The following is a 25,760-nucleotide window of genomic DNA, read 5'->3' as shown; positions in this document are numbered from 1 at the left end:
CAATCCATCACACGCTGCCCGGATCCATTTACCATACTAAAGGAGCCAGTTCACTCCTACAACAGCTTAAATAATGTTGCCAGTAATCAACATGCTTGTGAAAATAGCGCCTTCATCTCCATTTGAAGTTAATTTATTTAAGGGCCAGATGGAGGTACTTGTTCTCTAAATCATCTTTAAAGAGGATCCAGTGGCATCTAGCGGTGAGGTCGCTTTTCTCAAAAGAAACTTCCCGAGCGTGCCAACGTGTACAACGCAAATATCCCCATCTGGAGCTGGTGTTCGGTTTGTCGGTGTTACAAATCCTGTTATTGTGACGGTCTCATGACTAACCCAATCAATCAACCGAGGCCACGAGTACTGACCGACAATCTGTGGAAAACATGGCAATGCAACATAGCAGACTCAATATGACAAACTTATACACAAAAGAAAACACACTTTTTTTCTGGTTCGGTAATCTTGTTTTTATCTCAATCAAGAGGCAATTACTAAATGGAAAAATGTGCTTTCACTTCTTGTGTCTATTAAATCCCTAATTTATCTTCACGGCACTGTAATTGCTTTTTGTGGAAGGGTTAGTTTGGTGCTTATAAAATACCACAGCATTTATACCTGATGAGACCAGATCCAAATGTCCAAAGCGGCCAACTGCGTGTTGAGTCAAATCAGTGTTTTTTACTCCGTTTCCTAACTGTAGCTGTGCACCTTGGCCAAAGCCCATTTTTCTTTGGATTAATAAGATATTAAAGCAAATTATTCCTTGAAAGGTGCTCGCGCCTGTCCTCCAGGCTCATTAACGGAACCGTCTCTGTGAGCTGTGAATGATCGTTGGCCATCGGGGCCTGAAAGGCCTCAGTGGAAACATCGAGGTGGCACACAGCTCATCGGCCCCTGATAAATGACCACATGAAGTGCAGGACGAATGTCGGTCATCTGGTGAAAAGGGGTGGATGATTTTTGGAGAAAGGGGTGTGAACAGGGGCATTGCGACAGTTTCAGAATTATTCTTTTTGTTTTCATTTTTTAAGGAAATTCACAATCTACAGAGCAAGAAAACCGATGTGCGTGAGCTGGAGAAGGAAAGAGAAGCGGCCATGCAGAGACTCCAGGTAAGAGGACGAGGGTGTTGTTGCTTTCAGCGGTGCTTTCTTTGGTTGCTGAGAATTGGCACATACTGCACTGCATTTTCCTTCATAGCTGCTTTGAGGAGAGAATAATTGAGCCTTTTGTGTGTCAAAGTCATGAGGAGTTCTAACACTTGGAAGAGAGACTTTTTAGCAGACCTTTTGATTTTCTTGGCCATTATAAGGCATGATGAGTGGAACTAGTTGGTGGCACTGCTGCACAAATTGTCTCTCCTCACGTTGTCGTTGTTACTTGTTTTACGGTAAGAAAACAACTTCAAGGACAGGAATTTGAAGCGTTTCATCTTTTTTTGCCATTTAATGCTTTCAATTCAGTTGTCAAATTGTTCAGTTCTTAAGTCACCAGTTCAGTCTTGAAAAGAGTCTCGCCTGCTAGTACAAGCTGTTTTTGTGATTTCATGGCAGAAATGTTCATGGTGTATTTCATCTTCCCTGTGTTACATTTATTTTTAACATCTTCCCATCGTCTTGTGGTCTCGGTCACCTTTTGATATCTGAGGTCTTGGAGCTTCCTTGCAGGAAGAGACACAGAAGCATTGCCGAGTGCTGACCGGCTTACCAGCTGTATTCTGTTGTTCTGCAGCCAAACAGAAGCCCAAAGCTCGCTGATGGAAAATCAAAGGTCTCATACTGCGCCGGTAACAGTGAGCACACAGATCAGATGTGCAGCAGAGAATCAGTACAGGGGGACTTTGTACTTCAAGGAGAAAACGCATAGTACTGAACCTCCACGCTAATGCAGGAGGTCGTACCTGATGCATATTGCACAGCCTTAATTGGGTCCTTTATCGCTTTTAGTGGTGGTGTCAGTCGTGAATTATGTATATTCATATTTCAACCGCTCTGTTCATATATTCATCATTCAAGCAGTCGGCAGTGGCGTAAGGAGAGTCATTTTACATTTCCATTGAAAGGTGCTATTTGACATTTGAGGGAATTTCAACAGCCTGTACACGATCTCTCAACATGGCATCAGCTGGTGCTTTCAGCTAAAGGTGCTAACAACGCAAACCACAATAAGAACCAGCAGAGCTGACTTCAGACAGAAGTCCAGATGAGAGAGCTGCATTTACAGTTGATGTGTCTGCAGGATCTGGAGAAACAAAACGCTGACTTGGAGGAGCGGGTGCAGAGTGCTGAGAAGACGCTGGAGTCGAGCCGGGAGGAGCAGAGCCACTCGGAGGTCGAGGTCCGACGCGTCATCGACGTCCTTGATGTGAAAATCGGCGACCTGAGCGACTTGAGACAGAGCCTCGCAAAGCTCATCGACAAATAGCCACAGGTGCAGGTGGGCTGCATCTCCACAGTCAGCACAGGTTCCACCGTGTGGCCTTGATTTGTGTCTTACTGGTTCATCAGCAGAGCAAAAATGCAACAGTAGGTGTCGCACGGTGTTATTCCCCAGAATAAAAAGTCCCATTGACACTGTAAACTTGGTATGCTTATCAAAAACACTACAGTGTGATCTGACTGGTTACTACTTGTTTTTCCACATTCCCATCAGCATAATGTCTTTTTAGGCCCTGCAGATGATGTATTTACAGCAGTTTTTTACTCACCATCTGATATCATTCAACTCTCCAAAAAGCTTTTGATCAATATGTTCTGCAAGAGCTTCTTCTCTCTGAGGCCGTAACAATCCAGTGTATTTTGTCAAAATGTTACCAAGCCGATGGCTTTTTCCGTCATGGACTAAATTGTTTAGGATAGTATTATTCTTGTCTCAAAAGTATTGAATTAAAGATTAGTTGGTATGAAATAATAAAAAGCGTCTTTTTAAAGGACCCATCACTGAGTTTAAGCTTGCTATTTTGCAAAAGTGGTCATTTCAACAAGTATCAAAGCCTTTTCTACTTATTGGTGTGTTTCTCAATTAAGAAGGCAGACTAGCACTAAAAGCAGAAAGGACTGAAAAGAAAATGGCAGCGGTGTTCCTGCGAGGTCTACTATTCGACCACGACTGAGCATAGACCATAAAACTGCACTTGTTACAGCAGGACCCCTATCTGGATTTCAGATGGTTGTAAAATAAACCTTTACAGACACTAAAATAAAGACTAGCTATACCTGTAAAATGTCTGCTTTTGCACAATAGCAACCCCTGAGTTCATGTTAATGTGACACCCTTCCTTTAACACTGTGGAGATGCACCCAGTGGGAGTTTTTGGTCAGTATAAGGACTCAATGAGGCAAAGAGCCTGAATAAAGTATGTTCCAGTTCACCATCAGCAGCCTGGGCTGGTCTAACGCCAGCCAGAACATCAACCAACGCAAGAGATGCAACAACCTGCTCTCATTTTGTCCTCTGAGGATCATCAGCATACCTCTTGTTTTTTTGTTGTTCGTGTTTTATTAGGATTGGTCTTTTCTCACCACTTTAAATCTATTGATGGGTTACTCACAGTCAGGATGGGCATTCAGAGGCGCCTACAAGATGAATTTCTGCTGAATTCAAGCTGCAGGTGGCAGGTTTGTCCTCCAGGCCACATCGACCGGTAGGTCAGCGTTTTAAGTAAAGCTTCAGATGCGTCACTGTGGTCAGTGGACAGTCTGTGTTTTCACCCTGTTGATTTGAGCCTGCGATTGCACTTGATGAAGATTGTGCCAAGTTTGATTTTGTTTACATGCATCGATTGTGCACAAAATGATCAAGTTGTACTTCATGTACTTTTTCGGTGTTGCTCCACACGATCATTTACCATAATTGTAATAATAACCCTCAAGAGGCTCAGCGGAGCCACACAGGAGAGATTATGAGAGCACTGCATGAGCTCTGCAGAGCACTACTGAGGTGCGTGTGTCCACAGTATTTTGCAGCGTAGAACAGGAGACGGCTAGAGATTAAAAGCACAAGTGCAGTAGTTTCGTAAGTAGGTACTTCATAGACTGACCTGTCAGCTTTATATGTGTCCATCTGATGCACAGTAGCTCTGCTTCAAATAACCATGACAAATAATCTTTAGGCAATGATGCAGTAACTGTCAGTCATGCCTGTGATTGTGTTCCCTGCGATTTATTTCTTGGAATGGGATCTATTTTCAACCACAACTTATATTATAGCTTAAGTACTTTTCTCTTACCTAACAGAACAATATCACGTATTCAGTCCAACAAGTCGAGTACAGTTAATGTTACTGCATGATGTTGCTATGCTCACATGACGAGTTTATATTGTACCTTCAGTAAATTAGGATTGTTTTTCATTTTCACACGGCACAACGGAGTTCTAAACAGCTGCTAAATGCTAGCACCGCTACATTAGCAATAACGTTTATGGCATAGATGCTTGTTTGATTAATATAAGCAGTTTATAAGTAATCAAACCTCTGCAGAGCCTGTTCTTGTGCTTTCCCCCCCGCTTCACTAGATATTAAATTCCTTCCAGCCTATTACGCATGAAGGAAATGTGGAGCCCATCGGCTCCTCAAAGTTGATGAAACACTTCTCATTCATGCATTAGTGTAAATACAGAGTGGTTCCTGTGTACACAGAAAAGGACCAGTGTGAAACCTCTGGATCAATGGGTACATGTACCAAACCACATGGAAGTGTCTACGGTTATGATCGGGTGTCTTCATTTTCTAATAGTAAGGGACATAGATCTAATTGTATCGAGAACTTAAGTGTTAGTGATGTACATTCGTACCACCAACAGCACACACACACACTAGAATGCCTTTTTAAAGATTACTAGTACCAAAGACGCACCACCATCACGCAAAAGCAGCAACTGGAATAAACTTCTGCATTATGCTGAAGGACACCTCATATTTTACATTAAGTCATGATTTTAACAGCTCAGTGTAAAATTAGATTTAAAATACATAATTTGGGTGCGTTTCATCGAGGGATTGGTAACATGACAGGTTCACTTCAAGGCGGCTGTGTTGTCATTTTACAAACTGAATATGGGAGTGGTAGTTTGGTATTTGACATTGTGAAATATATTTGTATGGAACTGTTTAACATTAAATTCATCTAATGTCACGGCTGTGGTCTTTGTGCGCTGGGAGGGCTACCATGTCTTGTACTGTATCTGACAGAATTTTGGAACGTTGATCAGTTTCAACTAACCAAAGTCTCAAAAAGCAGGTTTCTGTGCAGTTTAAATTTGCCACAGAGCCTCATTCCCCCCCCCCCCGGTTCCTGAATAATTCAAGTCAGACAGGCAGTTTCTTACATTTATTTGAACAAAAAATGGCAGAGAACCCATTCAGCCAAAATGTCTACTTCAGCTTCTTCTTGGGGCGCAGATTGTTGGTGTGTCCACACTTCTTCTTGCGGCAGTTAACCGCACGGGGGTGCAGACGGGCATAGCACCTGCAAAACAAGAGATCATGGACCAAGAATTTCTGCTGAACCAAATTAAACCGCCCAAAAATGTATTTCTGGTAATCACAAATTTAAACAAACTTTGAAATTACTAAATTTGAGGGAAAGTATCTGACTAAGATTAGCAAACAAGTCATTGAAATAGAGCAAATACTAAACCCAAAGTTGCAGTGTTTCGCTGAGAAATTTAACCAGGAACACTAGTTAATCAAATAACAGCAAGATTCCATTTGACTTTATAACCATTTACTGGAATATGATACTTTACCAGTTGTGTTTCATTACTGTCCCGTGAATCACAGCAGTAATGTACACTTTAGATGTAGAAATCATTCATTATGTAGAAAGAATAAGACTTACTTGCGGCAGATCATCTTGTCGCAGTTGTATTTCTGGGCCAGCTGTCTGAGGGAAGGCTCGATGATGCCACCACGCAGACGCAGAACCAGATGCAGAGTGGATTCTGATTGGCAATTAAAACATGTTAATCTCAACTTTCACATCTACAAAAAAGGCAAGAAAGAAAACCTTCTCTACTAGATCATTTGATATTAATGAGATGCATTGCAAAAGTTTACTTTGACTAAGCAGCTTAGGCACAGCTGGCCTGGATTTAAATTTAACTTGTTACCTTTCTGGATGTTGTAGTCAGACAGTGTCCGTCCATCCTCAAGCTGCTTGCCAGCGAAGATCAGACGCTGCTGATCCGGAGGGATGCCTGCAAACAACATGGACCAACCAAGATGCATTCAACGTTTCATCAACAGCATTTAAGCAAATAAATTATGCCTAACCACACCTAACACGGCTCAAACGTTTAAGTAGGTCAGTTTCTGAAATGCAGCAACGTTACACCAAATCTACCAATACTGTAATTATACAACTGTTCTGACACACTTTGAAAAATACATTTTTAGTCCATAGACCACCACCTCCGACAGGAGGGGAAGCGATTGGCGTTGAATGGCACTGCTCACCTTCCTTGTCCTGGATCTTTGCCTTGACATTTTCGATAGTGTCGCTGGGCTCGACCTCAAGAGTGATGGTCTTCCCCGTCAACGTCTTCACGAAGATCTGCATGTTTGCTGGCTGGAAAGAGGACAAACTCTCGTTAGCTTCCGAGTTGGCACGTTAACTTTGACGTTAGCCAACTTGCTAACAAACGAAACGTCCGGCATCTTTCACTACAAAGTCAGCGACAACGCAGACCCGGCATTCACATTCGGTACCCATTAAAATGGTTATTCCCCTTTTCCGTAACGATTAACGTTATAAATAACCGCGAGAGATCGCGCTAGCTTTGGATTAGCAGCTACCGCTGCGTTAGCAATGGTTAGCAGCAGAAGGGGCTCGGTGCGAGGCCTCGCCACATGCGTACAGTTAGCGTGGCGCTCACTGCGTTTTACTCGTCTTTCTGCATTCGAAGTCGGCCCACAACGTTCACAACACATCCAATATCAATACACGGCGGGCAACGTGTGGTCCTAATCGCATAAAACCACTCAACTTTCGCTAGAGATGAATAAATAGGTGCTGGACAAATCGTGTACCCACCCGGCCGCTAGCTGAGCCTCGACGAAAAGAGAGCGGACGAGGCTGACGCTGACATACGTCACTTCCTCAAGGGTTTCTATGGCAATAAAATCCCAGTGTGGATTTGAAAAATAGATATAAAAAAGTGTATTATTTTGAAAATCAGAGCTTATTTAGACAAAGTATGTATATTACAAATTTGATTCCACAAAAATAGTGCGAGGACGGCGAATTTGAGCAATATTATTCCCTTTGAACATATTTGTGGATCTTCAAATAGCTTAAAGATCAAAGTGGTTAAACGCTATTAAGTGGAATTTTGAAGACGCAACTGCCTTACTTTTTGAACGCAGTTTATTGTGTCGGGGATTCGCTGCGGTGGGCCTATGTGTACGTGGCTGGACCAATTTTGACTGACACCTAGTGTCGTGTTGTGGAAGTACATTGTGAACATGCAGCATAATGTGTGTTTTCCTTTTAAAAAGCACCACATTGGATCTATATGCGTTTTGCGCTCAAATTCCTGAAGAATCATGGTGCAAAGTGATATTTTCAGTTAATCGGAGGTAATGCAAAATCTTGACAATACTTGTCCATTCCAAGTACATGGTCTGTTTTTATCGATGAGGAAATGTATATCAAGCTGCCGTTTAGTAACACAAGCAAAAACACACCACTACACTACAAGTGTCACTACAAGGTCCGCAAAACAGGAAAACTGTATTATTTTCTGCCAAGTTATTACTTGTGTCTGATGATCTATTTTTGTGATCTAGTTATGGAATAAAATGATGATTTTGAGTTCCCTGTCAATTCATCGGACCTGGCCAGGTAATAGGACACCATGGCAGGCATTCAAGTCTCTGCAGGAGCAACATCATTGGGTTCCACAGCATGAGGTTGTTATGGTGAGGCATTGTTGCATTTTTTCATCTGCTGCATCATTACATGACCAAAGAGTTACAGTAACGTAAAGTGGATGCTGGCGGTATCCAATATAATTGCAGTGGTAAACATTTTTTTATTGCGCTCGGCCTGTAGGCAAAGACGTCCTCCTGTTCACATCTCCAGACGGGTAATCCAGATCATTTTTTAACACGTCACCAGGAGGACTTCCAGACCTTGTCTTCCAACAAGGTCTTTTTTTCGAGGGCTCAGGACTTGATACACATCAAGTACTTCACAGTTTTTTTCTTACTACAACAGCACCTTGTAGGTGAGCCTGGAGCAGAGTGGCTACACCTGTGGAGAAGGTAAAACAGTGGTAGATGTTTGCTATGCGCTATCATGATCAATGTTTTTTTTTAAACACCTAACAAACACTCCATTGCTTGATTGAAAATCTGCAGAATCTCACGGGAAAATTCACAATGAAAAAAAAGAAGAATTCTCACAATAATGTCCACTCCACGAAGCACTGGAAGCCATTTCAACCTCAGCTTGAGATCCGATTTAATTTACAGCACAATCCTGCCTATAACTTCTGTCATCCAATGAGCTGCTGATGCATTAGAAAATGTTCAACTAAAACAGTGTCACCTACGAACTTAAGAACTGGTCTTGCATTTAAGGGGGGATGTTGACCTTTATACTCCACTAAAACTATATCACATCAATTAATTTTGACAGCAGGACTTGAAATGATTATTTCTCTATTGTTGCACCACTTTGACTGGAGTAAAACATGTGAGTTGGTCTTTAATAGCTTGCACTGAAGCATCTTTTTTTCAGAAATGGCAAAGTTTGAATAGAAAATACATGTTTATAGTCATATATATTTCTATCCCTTCCTTGGTATACTTCTTCCATTTGACATGGCACAGGAGTCAAGTAAGGAATGACCCTAACTCCTCAGCTGCTCCAGAGAAGCCATTGTCTCTGCCTTCAGAGTCAAGCTGTCTGCACGCTAAGGGAAGACACGCGATGACCCGGAGGACGAACACTGTCAGCCTGGAGTCGAAATTGTTATTTGATTGACTCAAAAGCTTTAAAAAAAAACATTTGAATTAACATTGTCACTCTTTAAAAGCCCAAATGAACTGGAGCTGACTGTATCCCCACACAAATATTTATTAAAGCACTAATAGGATTTTTTGAAACAGGCCACCTGTGTTGAAGGAATGTTTAAAGCTCAACCGTGAACTTCCACTTCCAGAAAAGACTTTTGCCACCGACAGCTTGGTGAGTGATTTCTGTCCAGATTTTTTGTTTTGTTTTGTTCCTGCAAACTGTCAATTCCGATGTATTATTTTAATCTCCCTTGGTGAAGATGGGATCTTCAAATACTAAGGGGTCCCCAAAAGTTTTGTGCTGTCTATAATGAACATTGTGCATGAGGTGAAGAATGTGTGTGACTTTAGAATTACCTTACTTTTTTTTTTTTTGACAATTTGTAAATCTGTCTTATATACAGTACATTCATAACCAATCAAACTTAGATAACATAACATTGAAATACATTTAAAATGCTTCTCTATTAATCATTCTCAGTGTTTCAAATCCCGGCAGGAACACTGATAATATTCCAGGTTATTACACAAGGGCCACAAAGAGAGAATGCCTGTGACCAGCCACAGAACGTCCTTCTCTGATGTGAGAACACATTTTCTGCATACTTATTTGATTCTGTATTTCTAATAGTATTGGAATAATTTGCTTTATCAACAATGAACAGCTTTAGCTTTAATTTGTGTTCTTCCTGAAGCGCGGGGCGGACCGGATAACCAAGAGCCATGTACAGTTTGGCCAATCCCATCTGTCCAGCTTGTACTACACGACCACGGCCAAGGATCACTACAGGAAACCGGACGGTGAGCGGGCCACGTCAGTCGTCCATGTGTCGCTCCACGTACTGAGTAGATCAAGTGATGGATAGGTTCTATTTGTGTGTTTAAAGAGAGGAACCTGGAGACATTAACTGCTTTTCATCTGTTTTTTAGACTACAAGTTTAGCACCAGCACCACCAACACAGATGACCCACCTTTAACCCCCAGAGGAACACCTTACCTGTCCAGGCAGAAGGTGAGAGATAAATTCAAAATGACACTGCTGTCAATTAAATTGTAACAGTAGCCGCAGTAGTCGTTGTTGTCCTAGCCAAGTAGTAATAACAATAAGATAGTGGCATGAGGTGCTCCAGAAATGATTGGTATCCTCAATGTCTATCTGGAGGCCTCCTCGGTGGTTTTTGGTGATCCTTCGAAGATCATAGAGAGAGAGTCGACCTACGCTACGTCATTTAGATGGACCGATGAACACACGTTGAGAGCTAGCAATACAAACCCTTACGATGTGCCTTTGAAGACCCGCGGACTATGTCCACCTCAGCACACGGTGAGAGAATAAATGTCGGTAATCATCAGTTTAGTTGCTACAGTAACAGTAGCAGCAGTAGCCGTTGTTGTCACTAGCCAAGTAGTAGTTGAAAATAACAATATGATAGTGGCATGAGGTGCTCCAGAAATTACTGTTATCCTCATTGTCTTTCTTCAGGCCTCCTCAGTGGTTTTTAGTGATCCTTCGAAGATCATAGAGAGAGAGTCGACCTACGCTGCGTCATTTAGATGGACCGATGAACACACGTTGAGAGCCAGCAATACAAACCCTTACGATGTGCCTTTGAAGACCCGCGGACTATGTCCACCTCAGCACACGGTAAAAGAAAAAATGTTGGTAATCATCGGTTTAGTTGCGAAAGTAACAGTAGCAGTAATTTTTTTTATTATAGTAGGATCCAAATAGTAGTTAGAAATAATAATCATCCCTCATCTCCAAGTTAGTTGGTTTTGTAAGTTATGTTTTCGTTCTTTATTTTTAACAGATTTGCAAAAATGCGCAAAAAAATGTTTTCACTTTGTCATTATGGGTTGTTGTGTGTAGAATGTTGAGGAAAATAATGAATTTAATCCATTTTGGAATAAGGCTGTAACATGGCAAAATGTGGAAAAAGTGAAGCTCTGTGAATACTTTCCGGATGCACTGTACTTGTGGTCGGTAGTGATGGGCGTTTAATAATGCTCCGTACACATGTCTCTTTGCTTATGGGTATTTATATTTCTCATCACTTAGTAATGAGAGAACCTGTATATGTATGATAATACAACATTGTCACTTTCTGTTAATCATAGAGCAACATCAGGTTTCCTCTGGCTCATCGCCCCTCCAGCACCACCTACAGGGAAGAATACACAACCAAACCTTTGACTTTGTAGCATTCTTCCAACAATCAGCTGCGTTCTAATTTTGTCATAAAGCGACTGTAAAAAAAAAACACTTGTTCACTTGCTCTTGTTTTGTTACTCGTGATGAAAAATGTACAGTGAAATACGGTTTGAATATGCAGTTTTCGCACATTTGACATTTGCTTTTGATTCTTTCCCTCTGAAGTTAACTTTTGTCAGTGAGTAATAACACACTCTTTGAAATGGGCACATATAAAAATTGCTGCTGTTGCTGTACCAACTGTAACACACAAACAATTAATGTGCAGTTTAACTTTCAACGTAATGTAACATTATAAAACCAAGCAGGTTTCTGCTCAAATGCATGTATACAAATATACTTTGCTTTGACACATAGTATTGGTTACATAGTAACCAATACTATGTGTCAAAGCAAATTGAGAATTCCAGTGAAAAACAAGGAGTAACAGAGCTTTGAGTTAGCTTAGGTATTTTTTCTAAATTTCCCAGAACTCTTTTCATCAACCCAACAAGTTTGGTGTAGAGTTGTTTTGTTTTATTCAAATTAAGACTTCAGAATTCTGACCAGCTCCAGTTCATTTGAGCGATAACTCCTATTTTGTTTTGCTCTTGTTTTGTTACTCGTGATGAAAAATGTACAGTGAAATACGGTTTGAATATGCAGTTTTCGCACATTTGACATTTGCTTTTGATTCTTTCCCTCTGAAGTTAACTTTTGTCAGTGAGTAATAACACACTCTTTGAAATGGGCACATATAAAAATTGCTGCTGTTGCTGTACCAACTGTAACACACAAACAATTAATGTGCAGTTTAACTTTCAACGTAATGTAACATTATAAAACCAAGCAGGTTTCTGCTCAAATGCATGTATACAAATATACTTTGCTTTGACACATAGTATTGGTTACATAGTAACCAATACTATGTGTCAAAGCAAATTGAGAATTCCAGTGAAAAACAAGGAGTAACAGAGCTTTGAGTTAGCTTAGGTATTTTTTCTAAATTTCCCAGAACTCTTTTCATCAACCCAACAAGTTTGGTGTAGAGTTGTTTTGTTTTATTCAAATTAAGACTTCAGAATTCTGACCAGCTCCAGTTCATTTGAGCGATAACTCCTATTTCAAGCACGCATCAACTAAAGCATCTTTATGATCCCTCAGTTTTGTGTTTTTCACTCAACTGCATAAGAACGACAACCTTAATGAGCTGATAAATGATTTACCGTTTACCAAGAACATTTCAGGAGTCATCATAGTGTGAAATATTGAAGCAATGTGCAAGTTCAGCTTCAGCAGTTAGGTGGCTTAAACATAAACCTCAGCCTCGCCTGTCGTGTTAAGGTCAGGAAGTAACCTCCAACTTGACTGTCCTGCTTCCACCATGTTTACACTGTCAATGCAAACTGCTACGAAGGTTAGTGTCCGTGGCACAGAAAGATTCTCATTCCCTCCTTCAAGCACGGTCGACGACAAAAACTCTTTAAAAACAGTTGACAGTGTTGTAGGAATAACACAGGCTGGCCCTAAGATGCAGGCTCTGCAGATTAAATGAAAAGTTGGCAGGCAAACGAAATATGGAGTTCATCAACCTGGTGAGAGGCAGCAGTCCAGGTATGGCCTCAGATGTCAACTGGACAACAAGCTCAGGTCCAAGGGTCACAGCTCCAAGGACATTAAACTCCAGAATAGACTAGATTGCTTGTTTGATTTTGCTTGTTCTACCAAGAATCATGACGAATACAGATTCATTACCAGGCAGAAATGTTCATTTGACTTTGACTATGAATTCTTTTTAATAATTTACACATTTCATCCCACTTTTAGAGCACCTGGTTAGGTAAAAACTTTAATGGGGGAGCAGATTGTTTCTGGATCAGACTTTTAACCTTGCCTTTTTTTACAATCCTGTTATAGACATTAAACTATGATTTCTGCAAATGTCTAATAAGAATGATCTAGCTGAGCCCTGAAGTATATTAGAGTGAGCAAATCAGATGAGAAGGTAGCTACAATAACGGTTGGATACCATGTCATGCCATTTTTTTTCTTTTTCACATTTTACATGTTGTATAGATTTGAAGTGACATTCATGTTTTACAAAAGAGAAAGAGCAAATACGATTTCAACGTTTTCGACGATGAAAGACGCACTGGATTTCAAAATAAAAGCCTTCATTCGACAACAAAAATCGAGTCAACAGTCAAATTCCACTTAACGCGCATTAACATCAACACTTTTCATAATACATTCCTTCAATGCTCCACTCTATTTGATCTTCTGTTCGGACCTTGAGCTATCTAAAAAACGCTTTAAATGTGAAAGGAGGGCCCGGAAAATCACCCTGTCCGCAGCCTTAAAGTGGGCGGACGTGTCTCCCGTCTTCCCTCCATCATTGGTGTGAAACGGAGCTGCTGTGCGTCTGGGCGGTGAAACGTGTCTCGTTCGTAAGAGGCCGCGCATTGATCGCAGAGGCAGACGGAGTGAAGCCTCGCAGGCGGCCGTCTTCCTCCGCGCACATCCGCCTCTCCAGAGGACCGCTGCGTCTCCGCGGAGCCGCCGGTGAGTCCACGGGGACAAAACGACGTCCACGACCGTGTTCCTTCGCACGAGACGATGACGGAACTCGTACAGTTGTCTCAGAACTATATTACAATATTATTAACATAACGTTAACGTATTGTTTAGTGAAGGAAAAATTGTCTCTATAGTTATTTGCGGTTGTTTGACCTTATTTGATCTGATAGCGAATGTATTATAATTATAATTAATTATAAGCCAATGCTTTTATTTGTGTTTTGGTAAAATGTAAAATTGTGTATGCATTTTAAAGAGGTTATATGAAGTCAATCTCTAATAACCATCCTGTTTAGTTAGTTAGTGGATTTAGTTATTTCATGATCACAAAAAAGTGTTATATTATTGTACGTTTCTAAAAATGGGTTTTTAAAACAATTAACTAGCAGTCCTGGCTCTGGCGTGCCTGGGACTAAAAGCAGAATCACCCAACTCCACCGTTAAATAAAATCCCTGAAAGAATATAATATAATAAGATACGTTAGAATAAGATACAATAATAATATTACGTTTTATGGGAAGTGCACGTTTAACATCGATAACAAAATATTACATTTGAAATCAGTAACAAAATACTACATACAACTATTTGTAAAGTGAATACTGGACTGCGCCTGTGTAATGTGTTGGGTCTGTGGTCCCCTGGTGAGTCCTAAAAGCTTAAATCATTCATGCCCGTAGCTGGTTAGGGTTATTTTCACTGGGTGTTTTTAACAGCACCTGAAACCCGCACACACCTGCACTAACATTTCTGCCCACCATGAGTACTTTGTTAGTGTCTTAATCTGCTGTCAACCTTCACTTTTAGGAATGGCGTTGAACTCCATTAAGTCCTTCAGGCTGGAGCTGGATGGACCAGCTGATGCGGCGTTCACCGGAGGGGAGGCGGTGTCCGGCCTGGTGGTCCTGGAGCTCAGCAGGGACACCAGGGTGCAGTCGATGAAGGTGCAGGGCAGAGGGGCGGCCACAGCCCAATGGCTTGAGAACCATGGAATGAACTCTGTCTACAACGACTACACCTCCAAGATCACATACTTCAGGAAGCGGCAGCATATGATCCGAGGTCAGTAGTTAATCTGCATACGGGGTTAATATTCTGTAGGTTTAGAACTTGTGCTCATAGAATTACAGCTGCTGCTGAGGTTACTTGGAAGTACAGGTTGTTAATTCTTCAACACAGACAAAGTTAGTTAATTGTACTTTAGCAGAGTGGTTTGCGGAAGAGAGACAATCCAAAAATGACTAGAAATAAACAGTCGGCTATAACATTCAGAGCAGTAGCTTTATTTCTATAATATAGGAGCATTACATATGCAATTTGTGCTAACCTGGTTGTAGTTTTTGTATTTTCTTTTTTTCTGATACTGTATTGGTCATGTATCATCCCTCACTGTAGATTTGCTGTGATATACATAACTGTGCACCAGCATGTATTGCAGCTGGTTGATGTAAACGTTCTCACTCTAGTCTGAATAATGTTTCATAAAAATGCTGATTTGCGCTTTAATGTGCCAGCTGGCTATGTCTTGTAGTCGCCGCAGTATTCTAAGAGAAGTCACTTGGGCCAAATGCACATCGAAATCAGGGAGAGAGTATAAGTCATAGTAGTAAATAAACTTTACACAGTGGTTAATGTTTCATTAGATGCTTTGTAAACAGTTGGTTAGACTCTTTAGTCTGGTTGGACAGGTAACCAGTCATGCAGTCTCAGAAAAGAGCAGACTTTCTGTTGCTGTTGCGTTTTCAGAAAACACATTGCTGCTGCAACTGATGTGTGTCTTGTGGTTGAAGGGGCATCAGACAGGTTGGATATGTTGGTATCAAGCCCAAAATTCAGCCTAAATCATACAAAAGAAACATGCAACTAACAGTGTTTTATTGTATTCATTACTAAGGAAGTAGGTTATGTTAAACATTGCCAGTTACCAGAGCTGAATTGAATATGTTCCAACCGCTAGCTTTCTCAGAAAAAACATTAACTGGATTATTATTGGTACAGACGGTACAGAGAAAAATACATTCTTTTGGTGTTTTTACTGTGCATTAATAATTCAATTAAAGTAAGGAATTTTTTAAACATTACATTTTTGTGCTCTGTCAATGCTCACTCTGAATATCTGCCAAATCCACGCAAAAGATTCATAAATGCACCTCGCTCCTTTTGGAGAGGCTCCAAAGAGAGGCTGACTGGTGCTGTCTGTACGCAGGGTGGTTTGACCTGTAATCTACAGAATCTGTCCAAGAAATAACTTCAACCGTCTCATATTTTATAGTAATATCTAAAAACGTCTAAAAATATAATCTGTTTCAACGACATTGGTGTGTTTGCATGAACAAGCACATTGGGCAACGGTGTTGTGCTCGATTCTGTTTACTCGGGACAAGAAGAGAGGAGAAGGTTAAAGGCGGTGGAGGAAAGGGGGGAGGGAGGAGGAAGGGGTGGCAGCTGTTAAAAAAAATATTCAGGATGCATCGTCATGGCAACCATGAAAACCACATGGGCCTCACCCTGACCCCGTACTCCTCCACCACACAGCCTGCTGCTGTTCCCCACACATTTTACACCATGGAGTCATTTTCAGCTCAGTTATCTTTTTGGTTTTTCCATTTTAAAGTCAGCAACGTTTATGAGGGTTTTGTCGTGTTTCCAGGAGTTGTTTTGAACATTAGTGAAGAATCAAATGTCCTAGTGCTACAATGTTAATATTTTATTTACACTTTTGTGCGATCAGCAGCACTTTTTGTAAAAAAAAGAAACTCACAGGGATGCGTATGTCTACTTTAGCCTGCAGCCGCGGTAACCTGCTTACACTGTGGTTGTGGTGATCATATCAAGCAAACATTTAAATCTCCTCATAATGTGCAAAGACCCAAATAATACTTATTTACCTTATCTGGACGGAGGCAGGGAGGCGTGGCAGAGCTGGGCTTCTGCTCCTGGTCACCAGCAGATGGCATGCTGGGATGTATTTCACTCCAGGTCATAACATCTGTGTACGGGCCAGGGGTAAATGAACGGTGAGGGGATACTCACTTTGTTAACCTTCCGGAGGCCTAACCGTATCGTTTTGTGAACTTTATCTGTAACTGTTCCCCACATTGACGCACATCTCTGGGACAGCTCGGGCGGTGTAGAAACATGCCGGGAGTCCTGCGACTGTGCGCTCTGCCTCCACATCGCCAGTTGGTGGCGCTGAGGAGCTAAGCTCTCACTACCAGGAAACAAAGGAGTAAACAACTTTGTTTTTCTGAGACCAAGCTTGCTTCTAGTTCTGTTTTAAAGTTCTGAATGTCAGGAGTTCCCCCGTCAAATAAAGTCAAATCGAACTGACTGCAGCAGAATTTTAGGAAAAATCTGTTCTGCTACAATTTGCTTTTGTTTGTAAATTTTCATTTGATGTGTTACGAAAAGGCTGCACGTGTGCTACGTGATTCATGCAAGTGGCCTAGTTTTCTTTTTTGGGGTCTTCTCTATGCGGTGGTATTCTATTGTTATTATTATTACTATTATTGAAGCTAATACAACTGCAGTTGTTTTTCAAAAAGGGATTAGGTGGCATAAGTTGCGTGCTTTCATAACTGTGTGGTTTCCACGTGTGCAGAGGCTGTGAAACAGTATGTTAAAAGCAACATGGAAGAACAGTAAACAGTTTTGGGACAGAGTGTAACTATTCCCCTCTGAGGGCAGATCTCTGCTAGACGGAGGCATGTTCAGTAAGTCTGTTTTCTTCTTAGAACCTGTAACCATCAATCATCAGCAGGCCCTGTTTTCGTCTACTGCCTCCACACCCAGTCTGCATGTTTATCATGCTGCCTTCAGGCTTAGTCCAGAAATATGAATATCTTTTTTAATGAATCTCTGTCTGAGAAAGTAGAAAGTTTACGGGATTCGATTCTCACGTGGGCAGTTGTCATGCAAACCCTGAGGCTTTAAGCGGTGTCTATTCCGTCATTATAGTTGTCCTTTAGGCATTAATTGCCTAATTTTGACCGAATAAAGTAGTTAAATGCAGCCAAATGTCTCGTTGGACACTGACGAGTCGGTGCCGTGGAGGGAGCACCTGAAGGCAGCATCAGCGCTCAGCCTTCTCTCTCGGCCTTACATAATGCGTCGATAAGCCCCGCCCACTTTCTTAGACTGCAAATAAGGCTGCAAGCAGAAGTTACTCCACAGTTTGAGCTGTGACCGAGAGGACGAAACCGTCAACAGTTTGGAGTTTCACTTCAGAAAAAAAAAACTTTTTGTCAAAGTGCAACGAGTCGCGGAACGAGACTTAAAAGAACCCCCCTACACTTTGCGTCGGAGACGACTTGCACAAAGCCGCGAAAATGATCTTTGACAAGTTGAAAAACTTTAAAATAGTCTTCGACTCCGCGGAGGTGGACTGTCCTCCCGTGTTCAGCAGCGGGGACGTGGTGTCCGGCCGGGTGGTGGTGGAACTGTCCGAGAAGAGTCGGGTGGACTCCCTGAAGCTCCACGCCGAGGGATTCGCTAAAGTGCACTGGACCGAGTCCCGGTCCGCCGGCTCCAGCACCGCGTACACCCAGAACTACAGCGACGAAGTGGAGTACCTGAACCGCAGAGAGGTGCTGCTGCAGGCAGGTCAGTCCGCTCTGCAGGCGCTGTGATGGGGGACAACACGGAGGGTGCGTCCTTGTTTGTAAAGGGAGGCTTGTTGGATCAAAACCTAGTGAAAGTGTTTTATTTGGATGGGGACACTGGGTTGTTTTATTGTCTGCAAACCGGGAATAGTATTCGAGACTTAAAGGGATCATAAGCAGAGTTCTTCCCTTTTCTGGTTTTATCTATTGAAAATTGTGGGTTGTTTTGCAAGTTTCAAACGTCACTTTATTAGCCGAGAAAAAGTCTTTGTTTGCTACTTCCGTAACAAAGTAAAACCGTGCATAGAGCTTCAGAAAATGCACCAAACAAGCAATCAGACACACGGTTATTCATTGACAAAGGCAGTTTAGAGGACTTTTTGTTATTTTTTCTCAATATCAAAGTATAAAAATGACACTCCTGTTAAAAAATATGATAATAGCTGATTATTCAACAGCTGTCTTTGCACTCATTGTGAAGACATCTGTTGAAAAAAGTACTTTTTGAGACTTCTCATGAGACTTCTCCTCATTCGAAGACACTTTTGTTTGGTTGTTTTTCTTTCCCAGCAATGGGGGACATCCTCCTTCTGCCCTCATTCATTGAGCGCACAGCTGTTTTGGCCTGAAGTGAAGACCGAAAACTGCCAGACACTGCTTTTTACTTGAATATGAAGGTTGTTTTTTTGTGCACTTAACGTAACAAGAGAAAGCCCATAACCTTTGACTTGACTCGGGTTTACACAGGGACAGTATTGTTATTTCTAATCAAGAGGGAGCTTCCTGCCAACAAAGAACCACTAAACACGGAGTGTCCGTTAAACGCAAACACGTGTTGCAGGACCTGTGCAACAGGAGTCAGATGAAAAAAAAACAGTTGAGACAGGCTGTGTAATACAGCTTGAGAAAAACATGTTCTCAGTCAGCATAAAGGAGGAGGAACCGCCCCTCTGAGCAAGCAAAGAAGCCATGTGATTGCTGAGAAAATTCTTTTTCCACCAGAGTCCTGTTTTAAATATCTCTTTTCTCTCACAAAGTCAACTCTATTTACGTGGATTTCAAAAGAAATAGAATGGGTTTTTTTCAGCAGCCCTTTTCCTTTGCCAGATGAATGACTTTGCTGCCATGCATACGTGCAGAATGTGACTCAACCTTACACAGAATCAGATAAACGATCCCACGAAGAAGCTTTTATTATTTAATGGCACCGTATTGGTTGTTTGTATCAGTGTAGTGATACTGTATGTACACTTTATGACACAAACGTGGAGAAACCGGTTATCTAGGAATTAGAAGTTGCACGCACTGCTGTTCGCTACTTGAAATCACATGACAAACCGCATCCAAAAGAACAAGTCAATGAACTGTAACTTTAATTGGTATTTATTTTCTCTCCTCTCCTCAGATAACGGTGAAGCCACCGTCCTCGCTGCGGGCAGACATGAATTTCCATTCAGCTTCCAGCTGCCTGAGGAGACCCTGGTCACCTCCTTCGAGGGAAAACACGGCAGCATCCGTTACTGGGTCAAAGTGAAGCTGCACAGGCCCTGGGCCACCGTCCGGAAGATCAAAAAGGAGTTTACAGTCATCGAGCCCATTGACATCAACACGCCGACCTTACTGGTGAGCATCTCAGCCCTCTCATCACAACACGCTCTTCAATGTCTTTCTGGGTGTTTTTTGAAGCACTTCACTTCCTTTGCTTTCATCGTTCCCAGGCGCCACAGGCTGGAACCAAGGACAAGATGGCACGGGCGTGGTACCGCAACTTCGGACAGGTGTCTGTAACCGCGAAGATTGACCGCAAAGGCTACACACCCGGTGAGGTGGCGAGCGCCTGAAGCAACCCTCTGAAATGATCAGGCCAGATTTTAAGTCTATGCCATTTCTAACATACCTTTCCTCCCCCCCTCCCCCCAGGTGAGGTGATACCTGTCTTTGCAGAGTTCGACAACGCCACCTCCAGGTCGGTTGTGCCCAAAGCCTACCTCACTCAGACGCAGACGTTCATCGCCCGCGGCACCATGAAGCAGAAGCGCGCAGTGGTGGGCACGCTGAGCGGCGACATCGTAGGGGCCAGATGCAGGGAGACGTGGCACGGTCGCGCCATCAAGATCCCACCCGTGGGTCCCTCCATCCTGCAGTGCCGCATCATCAAAGTGGAGTACATGCTCAAGGTGAGCTCAGTCAAAAGCTGCTTTCATTTCTTAGAAATTAAAGTACTACGACCCGTCGTTTTCGTGCGCGCTGCTGTTTTGCTCGGTTTTCATCGAATGTTTTCAATCTTTTCCTTCAACCAGATCTGTGTTGATGTTCCGGGGACATCCAAGCTGTGTCTGGAGCTGCCACTGGTAATCGGCACGATCCCCCTCCATCCCTTTGGCAGCCGGACGTCCAGCGTCAGCAGCCAATACAGCGTCGAAATGGAATGGCTGCGCATGTCCATCCCTGAGCAGCCCGAGCGTAAGTGTCCTTTAATTCTGCAGTGACCACTATGTAAATAGAGACAAAGTTATTCAACATGGCCTTTTTTTAATGACACAAGCAAATCAGGAGCAAAAGTATTTCTCAGACAAACACACGACCATCAGAGGGAGCAAAGCAGTACAGACTCATTATTGTCTTTTGTACTATTTATATAACCTGTAGCGAATCAAACAAACGAATGAAAAAAACATTGAACTTTGACATTGATTTAAAAAAACAGATTTGGATTCAGCCAAGCAATGTTGGGTCAGCTCACTGTCTGTAAGACAATAGGCGACAAATGCAGAGTTGTTTGCACTGCAGTGATAACTCTGCAGCTCAATGTTCTGTTTGGTCGGACCAGAGGACTTATCCTGCCTCTTTCCCTGCAGCTCCTCCAGATTACTGCTCCGTGGTGACGGAGGAGGAGGCCGAGCAGCGCAACAATACGGGCGTCCGGCAAACCGCCGACGATTTGAGTGGGATCCTGGAGCGCCCCCTCATGGAATTTGTTCAAGAGTTCCGCTTCCGACCTCCGCCAGTGTACAGCGAGGTGAGTCACCATTTATTTATAGTTTTATTCGGATGAATAGAACATCCTGAATTCCGGTCCTTCAAGGACCCATGAGATTGGCTAAATTGTATAATTGTACATCAAAACAAATCTGTGGCCGTAGGCTGAATGATGTTGTACAAAGGCTGGATAATCCGCTTCATCTAATGTGACTTTTCTTTGCCTTTGCTGCCTACAGGTTGACCCCAACCCTCAGCCCTTAAACATACGACCTCGCTGCATGACATGTTGAACCATCAGCCCACGCCCGAGCGTCAAGCAACTTAATTTAAAGAAGACAAATCAAGAGATTTGTCTTCTCTTGGATTACCAACAAATGGCACCTAGTTCCACAGGGTGTCGCGGACAGGCACCGGGGCTCCACGGAGAGTTCGGGAGAAGGAGCCCACAGGAACTGGATGTCAAGGGAGAAGCCGCCATTGGTTTCCCGTCCAAAAAAGAAAAGTGGACTTGTGTCCTGTTCTGTTAAGAGGAAAGCAGCTTCTCCACATCAGTTCCTGTCCTCTACAAGTGATTTTTGTTGGTGCTTCTTCTGGAGGTGCAAATGTCTCCCAATCACTGGTTCCCTTATGTGAAATGACTATTGAGAGTTAAGGAGTTTAGGACACATTGGGGAGGAAGGTCACTTGATATTTGTTTGGTGGAGAGTTGGAGCTGTGACCAGTGTTTAAAAGCACTCTGGAGGAGTAAACGTGTGTTTAGAAGCACGTTGTTATGAATGATTAGCGTAAAAAGGTGCAATCTTACTTTACAAATCTTCTTGTCAATGCAACAGAGAAGACTTTAACAACCTACAATGTGACTTAAGTGTGCCTGCAATGATTTCTACTATTAGTTAAGAACATACTGTATCTGAAGGTGTGAGGTTTGAGCAGACGAGTCAAGTAAGCAGATGTAGATCTATTTTAGGTGCCGGTCACAATATCTAAAAGGGAAAAATACGTATGCTATAATTATCTGCAGTTAAAGATTCCATCCAAGTGTAAATGGAGTCGCTTTCTCAGAGCGATAAATGCAGCTGAAACGAATTCTACCAGAAGAAAAAGAATTGCCTTGTATTTGGACGAATACCGTGAGGTATGTGAACGCAAGGCTGCAGCCAGCGATGCTGCACGAGCGTTGCCGGTCGGCCGGTCGGCTGCGCTGGTTGATTCCCGCGCAGCGGTGAGACAGGATGAGCATTTTGTTGTATAAAGCTCCACGCGGCTCTTGGATTAGGTCTCTCAGTTGCTAAACAAAAGGAGATGGAGACCTCTGAGCCTCGTGGTCTGGAGCTTTTGACGGCAGCCAGATGACGGGCACTTCGTGACGCTGCACCAGAACACAGCGCTTGGCAGTCCAGGCGAGCCTCAAGACGGAGACGCTGAAGTGTACGGACAAAGAACATTCCAAAAACTTGGGTTATGTCTTCTCCTCAAATTTCAAAAAGACTAAGAGTGTGACAGAAGACTTCAGGGTCAGCTGTGCGACTCCAGTGGCGCGCACTGAAAAAGACATATATATTTTTATACATTGTAGACTATAATCTTGCCAAAGTTTTTGTAATCTTTTGTTTGTTTTTGGAAATAAAATGGATTTGTCTTTAATGTTTCCCTCCAACTTTGACTTATTTTGCTCACAGTAGACTTTGTAAGGGCCTCTGTTTATCGTGTTGGTGAGTTGGTACATCATGTCCAACAATATGAGTCAACACGATATCACTCACAATTAACATAAAACTAATTAAGGACGCAAGTTTTGTACGTGAAAGCTCTGAATATTGAGCAATTGCACAATCTGGCTTGAACTCGCCACTCGATATGTCAAAATAAGTTCAAGTGGTTCTCAAGTAGTTTACAATTGTACAAGTTTTACTTTGTTTATAGGAATAGTCAACAAAGAAGCCAGTTATTCTTCTTGTAAACAACATGACGAAACATGCAGCTGAGTACAGTGTTACACAAAACTATAAACATGGATAAAGGTCAAGCTAAAGAAATTCTCTGGAATGTACTCAGGGAATCGTCTTAAAGTAGAAGGCCGGGGAGATGCTCAGTATTTGTGGAGGACTGCAAAAAAAGTTTCAGTCAAAAGCTTTTAGACTTTCTATCGGACCAATTTTCCATGTGTGTCGTTGTAAACTAAACATCTTGATCTGCAACCTGTTAAAGTCGAAACAAGAACTTTGGTAGATGAAATAATGCAGAATTTTGAATGATACGTGTAAACTGCTTTGTTTTCTAATGATTGGATTACAAAAATAAGTGCTCTTCTGAAAAACAACAATAATGAACTATGAATTTGATTTCCTTTTAGAACACGTGTCTACCATATATACCCTGAACCCTTTAAATCTGACGAAAGTGATAGTGAACAGCCAGGAGCCTGAAACCTTCTGTTGTTCACAGCCTCGGCCTTGCGGCGACCCTTCATGTGGTATTTATGGAGGGACTTTTCCCCCGAGGGGAAGTGACGGCAGCAGTGTCCGAGAAGTTTCGTTTACAGGCCATCCTGTGATCCCCATGCGATGCTTTAAATGGATGGTCTGAGTTGATCAAAATGAATCATTCAAACTTTTAAAGGTCTTTGTAACTACTGTTTTTATTTAAGATCAGTGTGTGAAATTATAACTCAAATATTCTGTTGTTTTTCCTGTTTAAAAGGTGTAAACACCAGGGACCGGCTGCGAGGCCTTAAGGCGGAGCGACTGCATGCTAGCAGCAGTCGGGACCCTGAACCCTTTAAATCTGACGAAAGTGATAGTGAACACCCAGGAGCCTGAGGTCTTCCTGTTGTTCACAGCCTCGGCCTTGCGGCGACCACTCATGTGGTTTTTATGGAGGGACTTTTCCCCCGAGGGGATGTGACGACAGCAGTGTCCGAGAAGTTTCGTTTGCAGGCCATCCTGTGATCCCCATGCGATGCTTTAAATGAATGGTCTGAGTTGATCAAAATGAATCATTCAACCGTTTTTTTCCTGTTTAAAAGGTGTAAACACCAGGGACGGGCTGCGAGGCCTTGTGGTGGAGCGACTGCATGCTAGCAGCAGCTAACCCGCCCTCCAGCTATTTTCTCCCCTCTTGGAATTAGCTTCTGCAAAAACAGAGGTTTACGCTCATTAGAAGAGACATGCACATGAAAATAATAGAACGTGTAGTGGCCCATTCTCTAAGTGCCCCCGTATACAAAAATGTTTCTACTGTGCTTTCACTGTCTTGCATTTTACCAACATCACAGATTTCCATAACATAAATGATGTCTTGCTTTGCACCATGTCTGCAGTCCAGATGTTGTGATAGTGTGCTGTGTAAGCACATTGTTCTGGGACATTTGGGATTCTTCTACTTCTTCTAGCTAAGCTGTCTACCTGTGTAATCCGTCATATCTAGCTTAGAAATGAGGCATCAGTCAGTCCCGTTAGGGTACGTTTAGCCGCATTCCCACCATATTCCCATGCGATGGGACGTTTCAATTTTCTTTTTTTCATTATCGACTCACATTCCTAACCGATCACAACAAGACCAGAAGGGAACGGTGGCAGACAAACCAAGACAGGCCAAAGTTGCTGTTCCCTCCAAGTTGGAAGGCATCTGCCAAGGAGGACATATCACTGGTTTGTCTTGGAGGACATTGTGAGGCTTTGTTATTGTCTGTGCTGGAGGGGAATGCAGGGAGTTTTGATGGCTGTTTCGGTGTGTGGATTTGAATGCGGTCTAATACGGTTGTATTTTGTCTGCGGATCCAAGGAGTTGACTGCAGTCTCCGCTCTGTCTTTGCGTGTCTTGGAGAGATTTCACAGCAAACAACTGTAAAAACTAAGCAGTTTTTTGCAGTCAAAATTGAGAAAAAATGTATTCTTTTTTTTTTTACGATGTACAACATACATTTTCTCACTAATGAACACAAATCAACTGGAGGCTCTAATGGCGCTCAGTCCTGCTTGTACGTACAGAGGCTGTGACATCAAGACGTCAGAGGGAGTTCAGATCTACGCCTTGTTGATGGTGGCGAGCGTGGATCGGCTTGCAGCTCCCCTCCCTTTTCAAGGCTTCATGGAAATCGGTGTAACTTCAGAGGGGTCACAGAGCGGACAGCAGGGAACTGCACGCCATGCTGCTCCCCAGAATATTCTGGAAGGGGAAAAATACCAAGTGAGAACAATCCACGTCCCTAAACAACATGCAAAAAGGGCAGCTTTGTTTATATCTGCTCCTCTCGCACTTGTAATTCAGGGTCCCACCAAATGTAGTTGTAGCTTTGTGTTATGATCCGTCTCTCTTTGTCTCTGGGCACTGAGCCGCTCTTTGTCTGTGAATCTTCCTCAGTACAATAGAGGCTCCACACAGAG

The 25,760-nt window shown here is 42.5% G+C and overlaps 3 protein-coding genes and 1 long non-coding RNA gene across 13 annotated transcripts in view; 3 read left to right on the top strand and 1 right to left on the bottom strand.

Annotated features, from left to right (window-relative positions):
- LOC120823917 (homer protein homolog 3) overlaps positions 1-5,135 on the top strand; it is a 33,248-nt gene extending 28,113 nt beyond the window's left edge. For all 5 annotated transcript variants that reach the window (XM_078108225.1, XM_078108224.1, XM_078108228.1 and 2 more), the window contains 2 exons: positions 1,032-1,112; positions 2,239-5,135. In XM_078108225.1, coding sequence (XP_077964351.1) covers positions 1,032-1,112; positions 2,239-2,424 — 267 coding nt within the window. In that variant the 3' untranslated portion in view covers positions 2,425-5,135. The remainder of the gene's footprint in view (positions 1-1,031; positions 1,113-2,238) is intronic.
- Positions 5,136-5,315: 180 nt separating this feature from the next.
- Positions 5,316-7,673, bottom strand: uba52 (ubiquitin A-52 residue ribosomal protein fusion product 1). The gene is made up of 5 exons (XM_040184390.2): positions 7,035-7,673; positions 6,458-6,569; positions 6,112-6,198; positions 5,841-5,943; positions 5,316-5,468 (listed from the first exon to the last, which is right to left on the bottom strand). Exons 2-5 carry the CDS (start codon positions 6,558-6,560, stop codon positions 5,375-5,377), a joined length of 387 nt encoding a protein of 128 aa, XP_040040324.1. The 5' UTR covers positions 6,561-6,569; positions 7,035-7,673; the 3' UTR covers positions 5,316-5,374.
- A 1,376-nt stretch (positions 7,674-9,049) lies between these two features.
- On the top strand, positions 9,050-11,268 carry LOC120823918 (uncharacterized). The gene is made up of 3 exons (XR_013468599.1): positions 9,050-9,605; positions 9,718-9,823; positions 9,953-11,268. It is a non-coding gene; the product is annotated as an uncharacterized LOC120823918 (long non-coding RNA).
- A 2,337-nt stretch (positions 11,269-13,605) lies between these two features.
- On the top strand, positions 13,606-23,019 carry arrdc2 (arrestin domain containing 2). 6 transcript variants are annotated; one of them, XM_040184295.2, is made up of 8 exons: positions 13,606-13,776; positions 14,600-14,854; positions 19,799-20,016; positions 20,112-20,214; positions 20,314-20,570; positions 20,694-20,856; positions 21,252-21,412; positions 21,612-23,019. In XM_040184295.2, exons 2-8 carry the CDS (start codon positions 14,602-14,604, stop codon positions 21,663-21,665), a joined length of 1,209 nt encoding a protein of 402 aa, XP_040040229.1. In that variant the 5' UTR covers positions 13,606-13,776; positions 14,600-14,601; the 3' UTR covers positions 21,666-23,019. The 6 variants fall into 6 exon arrangements, with proteins under 6 accessions (XP_040040229.1, XP_077964348.1, XP_040040228.1 ...); XM_078108222.1 differs by having other exon boundaries at positions 20,112-20,219; positions 20,319-20,570; XM_040184294.2 differs by having other exon boundaries at positions 13,676-13,776; positions 14,600-18,394.
- The last annotated feature ends 2,741 nt before the right edge of the window (positions 23,020-25,760 follow it).

Source organism: Gasterosteus aculeatus, chromosome 8, assembly GCF_964276395.1.
Source record: "Gasterosteus aculeatus chromosome 8, fGasAcu3.hap1.1, whole genome shotgun sequence".
Lineage (NCBI taxonomy): Eukaryota > Metazoa > Chordata > Actinopteri > Perciformes > Gasterosteidae > Gasterosteus > Gasterosteus aculeatus.
Note: the sequence above shows the minus strand (reverse complement) of the source record. Positions and strands in the feature narration are given on the sequence as shown.

Excerpts from the sequence above, each read along its gene's own strand:
- uba52 (XM_040184390.2), bottom strand. The coding sequence starts at position 6,560 with ATGCAGATCTTCGTGAAGACGTTGACGGGGAAGACCATCACTCTTGAG. Across the intron at positions 5,944-6,111 it reads TGACTACAACATCCAGAAAG|AATCCACTCTGCATCTGGTT; the intron begins GTAACAAGTTAA and ends ATTGCCAATCAG. Across the intron at positions 5,469-5,840 it reads GACAAGATGATCTGCCGCAA|GTGCTATGCCCGTCTGCACC; the intron begins GTAAGTCTTATT and ends CTTGTTTTGCAG.
- arrdc2 (XM_040184294.2), top strand. The coding sequence starts at position 18,121 with ATGATCTTTGACAAGTTGAAAAACTTTAAAATAGTCTTCGACTCCGCG. Across the intron at positions 20,017-20,111 it reads TCAACACGCCGACCTTACTG|GCGCCACAGGCTGGAACCAA; the intron begins GTGAGCATCTCA and ends CATCGTTCCCAG. Across the intron at positions 21,413-21,611 it reads CTCCGCCAGTGTACAGCGAG|GTTGACCCCAACCCTCAGCC; the intron begins GTGAGTCACCAT and ends TGCTGCCTACAG.